Source organism: Prosopis cineraria, unplaced genomic scaffold, assembly GCF_029017545.1.
Source record: "Prosopis cineraria cultivar Desert tree isolate PC_DT_omini unplaced genomic scaffold, ASM2901754v1 PC1707, whole genome shotgun sequence".
In the NCBI taxonomy this organism is placed as follows: domain Eukaryota; kingdom Viridiplantae; phylum Streptophyta; class Magnoliopsida; order Fabales; family Fabaceae; genus Prosopis; species Prosopis cineraria.
Window position 1 is genome coordinate 20,679 of NW_026557032.1, and position 8,139 is coordinate 28,817.

Here is an 8,139-nt window from a genome sequence, read left to right on the forward strand (position 1 = left end):
TGATTCATTGAGCATTATTCTTAATTCTTTGGTCACAGAATATTTAAGCATGTTCATATCCATTTGTTTGGTAAGAAATATTCATTCCATTGTTCTGTGATAATGTAAAATCTCATGTATCTAATAAGATAACTATTTTGATTAAGAAAATTATTTGAAAAGACTAAAGTAAAAGTCTTCCACATTTGAAAAACTAAATTGGGAAAAAATAATTTTAATAATTAAGTTAAACAGATGTATTTTCACATGATTATATAAAGTTAAATAAATTTCAAAGCACAAAATTACTACTTCTACTAATAACATCATCATCATCATCATCATCATCATCATTAGTATCATTATCATTATTATTATTTTCCTTTTGGAGAAGGGGAGTGATCCTCGGTATCTTACCTGTTTCCCATGTCAAGCATTGCTAAAAATTCAGTTTTATCGCCTGATATAATGGCGATATCACTTGTGATCAAGAATAATTAAACATTCTGAACGTTTTTTTTTTTTTTGAGGGGGCGACATCCTAGCAATTGCCATTTGTGGCAGTTACAATTCAATAATTAAAACCAACAATATCAAATCTCCAAAGGATATAATTGAAAACCGGGATCATCCCACCTGGTTGAACTGTTAAACCATTGAACCAGTGTCTCAATTAGTTTCACAAAATGTTTTAATCATAATTGGTTTGATTACAGTTCGATTGCAATTTTGGCTATTAACCATAAACCCGTGTCTTGACCAGTTTAATCATCAATTTAGTTTTCAATACCTTGCTCCAAAGTGATTTCATAATTAATCAACGCTCTTGGGGTATATGAACAATTAAAGAAGTCAGAAAGGAAACATGCATCCATTTAAAAAAAAAAAAAATCATTCAAGGGGGAGAGCTGGAAAATGTCATTAATGAAACATAAATGCAGCTTTCTGTACGTTAAAATGCGAATGAGGTTACGCAGCTTTGTTCATCATATATCCTGTCCTGCTGCTCAGCCTGATAGACCTCTTTCTAAATTCTATATGCATTTCCCCACAGAATTTTTTAAGGCCGGCAAAAAAACGCAAACATGCCAGTTTAGTACCGACACGTGATAGTGTCAACGTCTCCAAAAAATAAACGCAAACAAGAAAATGATAGTAAAAAGCATGCCTGCATATTTGATCCATTGGTCAACACGATGCCGTCTCTCAATAAGCCTCAAAACGGTAGTTGATATCCCAACTGTATTGATGATATCTAACGCTTTCCGTTGTGCACCCTGCACCAACATAGAATTCAAATAAAAACATCACTAATAATCACGTGTGAAGAACCTCTCAAATGACCTCCAATGGAGAAGCAAGCACCTAACTGAAAACATCAGATCCACAACACACCGGAGCATAACAACTTTTTTTTTTTTTTTTTGAAAAAACGGAGTATGAAATTCCTGGCGATGCTATCCTATTATTTCATAAAATGCATTGCACTTGAGAAATATACTAAACTCCAGTTTCATAATTTCCCCCAACTTAAAAGGCAAGGTTCAATATACAACAGAAAGCTGGCGACAAATTCTTTACATATCATTATACATTAGAGTATATAAAGATAATGTAAAATGAGGAATTAAAACTTTCTGCTGCTCAAATATTTTGGAACCAAAAAAGAGAGAAGAGAAGAGCGACCAGAAACTTCCCCTGCCAATGCATCTTATAACTGCTGAACAGTAGCTTTTCAAACAATTACCATATACAATGGTAATGCTGCTCCTAACAGAAACCACTTGGTACAAGTCTCAACCATAAAATATCACATAAAAAGAATCTCCCAATAGCCATGTAATGGCAATATATCTACAATTCATACCATCAATTAGTTATGCAATCTTATGTCCCAGCAGACATTGATCTTTCTGCGAATGACATGTTTCTACAGCAGCATGTCATATGCGAAAAGGAGCAGGGAAGATACCTTTAAGCGTTCCCTTTGCCCATGTATTGAGGACAGGACGGACTCCCCAAGTGCATTAGCATTTTCCAGCTCCCTTGAGGAATTACGAACTGACTGCATTGCTTGTGCCTCCTCGTCAAAAATTCTCAAAATGTGAGCAGAATCCCCATTCTAGCAAAATAAATGAAGTTGTTATGTCGCAGAGGAAAATCAGCAAGCCACTAAACCAGAGCATGACAGCAAGTACATACAGCTCGTCCCAGCAGTTCTGCCCTCTCCCTAGCTTCTGTCATTCGTTTTTTGATTTCTGAAGTTATATTTATCCAAACTTTCTCTCAATGATTCACCCTCCTCAGCTATTTGTTCTACTTTTCTGCATGCAGAAAGCACAAATACCCCGCATCAAGATCCTCTATAACAAGGATACAGCAGTAAACCAAACAACAAAAACTGGGGACCCATAAGAACACGACATAAAATTTAAATATGAAGAAGAAACAAATAACAAATATTTTATGGTTTGGTATGAACAAATATACAAGTCAAAACTAGTTCCTTCAAAGAGAAACCAACTAAAATTGCCAGTGTTCATTAGTACGGAGGAATAACGAACTGGCCTCCATGCAAATGATAAACTATATCATAAATAAAGTGTATAATAAATCATTTGGAAGAAATCTTAAGTATCTGCCATTGAGCTAATAGTTCACATGGCAACGACCTTCTTGTTTAAGATTGAGATGAGATTGACATTTTGGATTTAATCCCTAAACTTCCCTTCGTCACTACACCCCCAGGTCATGGGCTAACAGAACGACAAAAATTACAAGTATCTTCCATAAAGCTGGATTAGCAAGACTCAATTAACAATATCTTTGGAAGTTCGTTGAAAATGCCAAGTTGTCAACATCATAATAAAGGCATTGGAGGATGAGATCATTTAATTTCAAGTCTATCAAGTGTATTGCTAATAATGGAGGGGGAGCAGGGAAGCTTTTACAGACATCATTTGTAATTTTGCATCATCACTGCAAGTTGTGCCATCCAATGAGTATCAATTTGATGTTTCATCATTTGTATAAGCTATTGTCCAAGTAAAGTATTTAAGGGTCCTAATATAGATCCAAAATATGCATTTCCTTGCCATACCTTGGTTTGTGAAGAGTGGACATTAAGCAGGAAACTATTCAAAGTGAACCGATACACTATCGATATCCCTAAGCTAACTTTCGCATTAGTTCACAGAGTCTAAGATATTTGCATCAGATGCATGTTAATATTAAAAAGAAATGTGAAATCACATCAAACATTATCACACAGAATAATTCGAGTTTTCTTTTCTCTTCAGAATTAGGGGAAAGCTGGAAAGGCCCATCAAGGAGCACAAGAAACGTGATTCCTCTTTGAATTCAGTAAGACGACAAGTGTATCAAATCTGGATCCATTAAAATTCAAGAACACATCATCTATAGAATAAACAAATTGTAATTCAAACATTATTACAAACTTACGCAACAGTAAAGTAATTTGTTCATCCTGATTTCATGAATATTACATGATCTTTATAAATCAATCTTTCTCACATGCAAATTTATCTGATGAATAAACCCTAAAATAATTGAGTCCAAGAAGAAATTTCACCATAAAACAGAAAATGATTAACTCGATGAACGGGAACCGAACCATCGAAATGAAGATAAACAGCGAACATCTAACCTGGACGTTAAACGAGAAATGAAGATTCGTGCTAACCTTTTCCAGAGATCGCGTTGAGGCTTAGCAGCGATGGATCGCCAGAGGCGGTCCATCTCAGCACATAGGGATTGGATCTGAGTAATATCCTTCTTGACGGCGAAGGCGAGCTCGGTATCCATGCCCGCTGTAGAAGTGGAGTACTCCAGCCGCTCGAGGCGTCGAGGCCATCGCGGGTCCTCAGCAAGATCTTCTTCGCGCTTTGGTAAATCTCCGATAGGGTTCCTCCGCTTCCGTCCATGACCGTGGTCCTGAGAGCTCGGGTGGGGGGCCGAGAGAGAGGGAGAGAAGTTACGGATATTTTCATGTGTCAGAGGAAGAAGTGCCGAAGAATTCCGGAGCAACGGTTAATACCCGTAACTTCAAAGAAACCCGAAACGAAACGGGTCACTAGTAATCGGATCTTGATAGATGATGCGTGATTGGATCATTTGTTTTTTTGGGCCTTGAGTCCAATAATAGAATAATATTGGACTTCTAGTTTAAACTTTCTTTGGGTCAGATGATGAACGTGAAATACGCCTCTTTCTTATTGTGAAATATATGCAAAAATTGTTCTATTTAAGTATTTCTTTTGAGTTTTTTTTAAATTTTATTTAAGTTTAATTCAGTCAATCTTGACACATCTACCTATATAAGTGGCTTTTGACTAATTTCTCTTCCTAGCCATGTGTCTTGTCTTTTTTTTTTTTTTTGGTGATAGATGTGTCATGTGTCCTTCCCCCCCTTCTTTTACCTTTTAACAAACTCTCTTTTTTATTCACTTAAAAAAACATTTCATTTAACTAGTTGAGGAAGGTAAATCAATTTATTTTGGAATCCAAGATGCAATTACATTAAATAAAATGTCAAAGGCATTTTTAGGTTAATTGTGAAACCATCATTGATAATAACAGTCCCTCACAACAAGGGATTATGTTAATCTAAAAAGGCAGTGGTAATGTCTTTAGGCTTCTTAAGAAACTAAGCAATGGAATAAAATAAATATCACTTTATTTTCTTTCACAACATGCATTCATTACAATTTTCATTTGTAATCATACCTTTAATTTTTTATCTATTTAGTTTACTTGATTTCGACATTTTCAAGCACCCGTGGCTAGCAGAATTAGTTGCTGCTTGTTCAGCTCTTAGCTAGGATCCAATTTATTTACCTAAAATGTCTACAAATTAAAGCTTTCTTTGAAAGCAAATCCGAATCATAATATTAAATTTTAGACAAAGATATTCTCAACCTGAAAGGGAATTACTAATATTATCACTTAATATCGTTCTTAATTTTTGAAGTATTTCAATATTGAATCACAAAAAAAAAAAAAAATACTAGGCTTACTTCAATATTTTAAAATCACACTTATCACCCTTTTCGTGGTCAAATTTTTCTTCTGAGAGATGACAATTCTGATGAAGTTCTTTATACCACATACATACATACATACATACATACATATATTTTGTGACGAAAGAATTGTACCACTGTTTTACTGAAAATTATTGAATCGGTTAAGTTGAGCGTGCATGATTCAGGTGTTGATGTCAAGAGATTTGGTTAAGTCAACTAACTAGCTACCACATGCAAGTATAACACGCTTTAAACCTATCCTCTTTATTGTGTTTTTATTTCCGTCTCTTGTTTGTTAGTGTGAGTTTTTTTTTTTTTGGGGGGGGGACTTGATAGTACAAGAATTTCGAATCAATTGTTTTATAATAAAGGATATTTATACACAAAAAAAAACAATAATTTTAAATTTTGAATGATGTAATACGCTATTTTTAAATATTATTCTACCACATCAGATAAATTTTATTTATTGCAACATATAATTCCTCATAATTAAGAATTAAGCAGATAAGAAACTACAGGATAAATAAAGCATATTGTAACCTAGAGAAGCAGTGAGGGGATAATTATTGGAGGATTAGCTCTTTTTTTTGGGTCAAATATTGGAGGATTAGCTTGATGTTATGTAAAGTAAAGATTGATCAGGCGATGTTTGGTATGGATAAAAAGTTTTTTTTTTAAAGCAATGAGATAATTTATTATATGTTTGGTTAATTAAATTACTAAGGAATGGATGCTTCCTCGTGCAAGGAAAGCTAGGAACCAGGCCTCCTCCACCAAGCGTTGGAGGGAGAGAGATATTTTTTTTTAAAAAAAATCTTTTGTTCTTTTTTTTTTTTTTAAATAATTCTTTATTTAGTTTGAAAGAAGAGAGGGATTTTAGTGATTTTTTGTTTAAAATATACCTCCCCCTCCAATTAAGGTTTTTTAATAAAAAATAAAAAATGACCATTCCCATTTTCTCCATTCAAAAAGCTTTCAACTATGGATAAAAATAGGCTAAGTTAAGTTAGAGTTTGATTAAATAAGTTTGAGCTTATGTGATAAATTACCTAAAGTTTGTATAAGATTTTTTTTCATCTCAACTCAAACCTAAGCTTATCTAAAACCCTATTAAAAGTAAGATTTTTAAACAAGCTTGTATTTTAATTTTAAACGTCTCAAATATACTTTAAACTATTATAATATATAATATATAACTTAATTTATTAATTAAAATATATAATAATTGAAAGGACTTACTAATTATAATATAATATAATAATAAAATAATAATATTAAGATTAATATATAAGTTTAATATGATTAAAGATATAACTAAAAATAAAAAAAGATAGATTGATTACAAATTAAATTATGATATATATATATATATATATATATAGGTCGGCCGGCTTGTTGGCTCCTAAGTTAGCCCTTGAAAAAAATAGACCTAGCCTATTTACTATATAAATTTAATTAAAAACCTGAATTTGATCTAAGCTTATTTAATAGTAAACTAAACTAAGCTTAAAGTAAGTTAGTAAGTTCCTATTAAAGCCTGACCTATAATGGTTTTTTTTTTTAGGGGGGGGGTAGTGTTTCCTACCATATAAACAATGAATTGGTGATTTTGTTTTGAGTTATTAAACGTTTTGACTATTTTATCAATTCTTAATGTAAAGTATTTTAGTTTTAAAAATAAGTATTATTTTGTATAAATATTCAAATGTCATTTAATTTCTAATAAAATATTAATATTTGAAATAATGCCTATAATTTTGGAGACTCAAATTTCTATTTTGAATTTGTTCTCTATAATTTATTTTGTTTTAATCAAATTCTCATTATTTGATCAATTAGATATGTTTAATTCCTAAATGTTGCAATTATTAATTAATAATTAATTTTTTCAAAACAAAAGCACTTTTGAAGCTTATAAATTTGATGTAATACTTTTGGCCAAAAAGAAAAGAGTAAAATTGATTTAATATAATTCTTACATTTTTATTAAATGTCTTATGAGAACGCTGTATGTATAGAAATTATTTAAAACACAAAACCTAATTTTATAAATTTTGGGTCATAAAAATTATGTAAATAATTCTAGAATTATATAATCTTTTAATAAAAAATATAAGTGATTTTGACTTCATTTTTTAAAAAGAAAAAAATTCATGGATTATAACATTCACAAATTAATAAATTTAATGGATTAAACTATAAAGGCACAATTAAAATAAGTTACAAGGAGTTGCAAAATAATTCTTCCTATTTAATTTATATGATGATCGTAAAGGCCGATATGCATCATTGTTTTGTAGCCTTATATTTTGGTGGGCAAATTGGTATATATGTTAATTAAATGAGGACAAAATTTTTATTTTTATTTTTTTACACTTATACTCCCGCTGTTCAAAATATAAGACATTTTTTGAGGAGTTGGATGTTTAAAAATGTAAGATATTTTTAGTCTTTCGAGCTGTAATCATTTTCTTTTTTCAAAAATGTCCCGATTGATAATGACTTATATTTATTATAGGGTGTTTAATAAAAATAAATATGAAAAGATGAGGTTAGTTGGAAAGTAGGTAATTACTTTAGTGGGAGGTAAAATTTAATTAAAAATGCCTTATATTTTTAAATGAAGGGAGCATAAGGTTTTATTTTGATCATTTATCTTATAAAAGGTATTTTATATCCTTTAATTCTAATACATTAATTTCATTAACAAAAAATCATTACATTGCAAATATTGATATATTAAGTGTTATTAAAAACTTTTAAAAATTATTAACAAAACATTATCAAATGTTAATATATTTTAGTTTTAAATATATAAAAAATTTATCAATATTGATACATTAACTTTGAAAGAGACTTTAAAAATTAAATGACCAAACTAAAATCTTATGTAAAATTATTAGAAACAGACATTAATGTTAGGGTTAGTATTGATAATTTGTACAACTAGATGTGAGAATGCCTAAAAATTAAACGCCACTATCTTTCTTAGATTCCTTAGAACTTTCGCGCCGCGAGAAATTGATTACTCATGATGATTTTGTTGATAAACTTATGATTTTAAGACTTCCCAAAAAAGAAAAGGAATCTTTCAGAGCCAATACAGACACGA

General features: G+C 30.9%; 1 protein-coding gene across 1 annotated transcript; it reads right to left on the minus strand.

Annotated features, from left to right (window-relative positions):
- Positions 1-853: 853 nt before the first annotated feature.
- On the minus strand, positions 854-3,999 carry LOC129300693 (membrin-11-like). The gene is given in 7 exon segments (XM_054939271.1): positions 854-1,013; positions 1,148-1,256; positions 1,952-2,101; positions 2,182-2,229; positions 2,231-2,303; positions 3,683-3,845; positions 3,848-3,999. Coding segments are annotated over 7 exon segments (750 nt in total). The 5' UTR covers positions 3,990-3,999; the 3' UTR covers positions 854-948.
- Between the last annotated feature and the right edge of the window lie 4,140 nt (positions 4,000-8,139).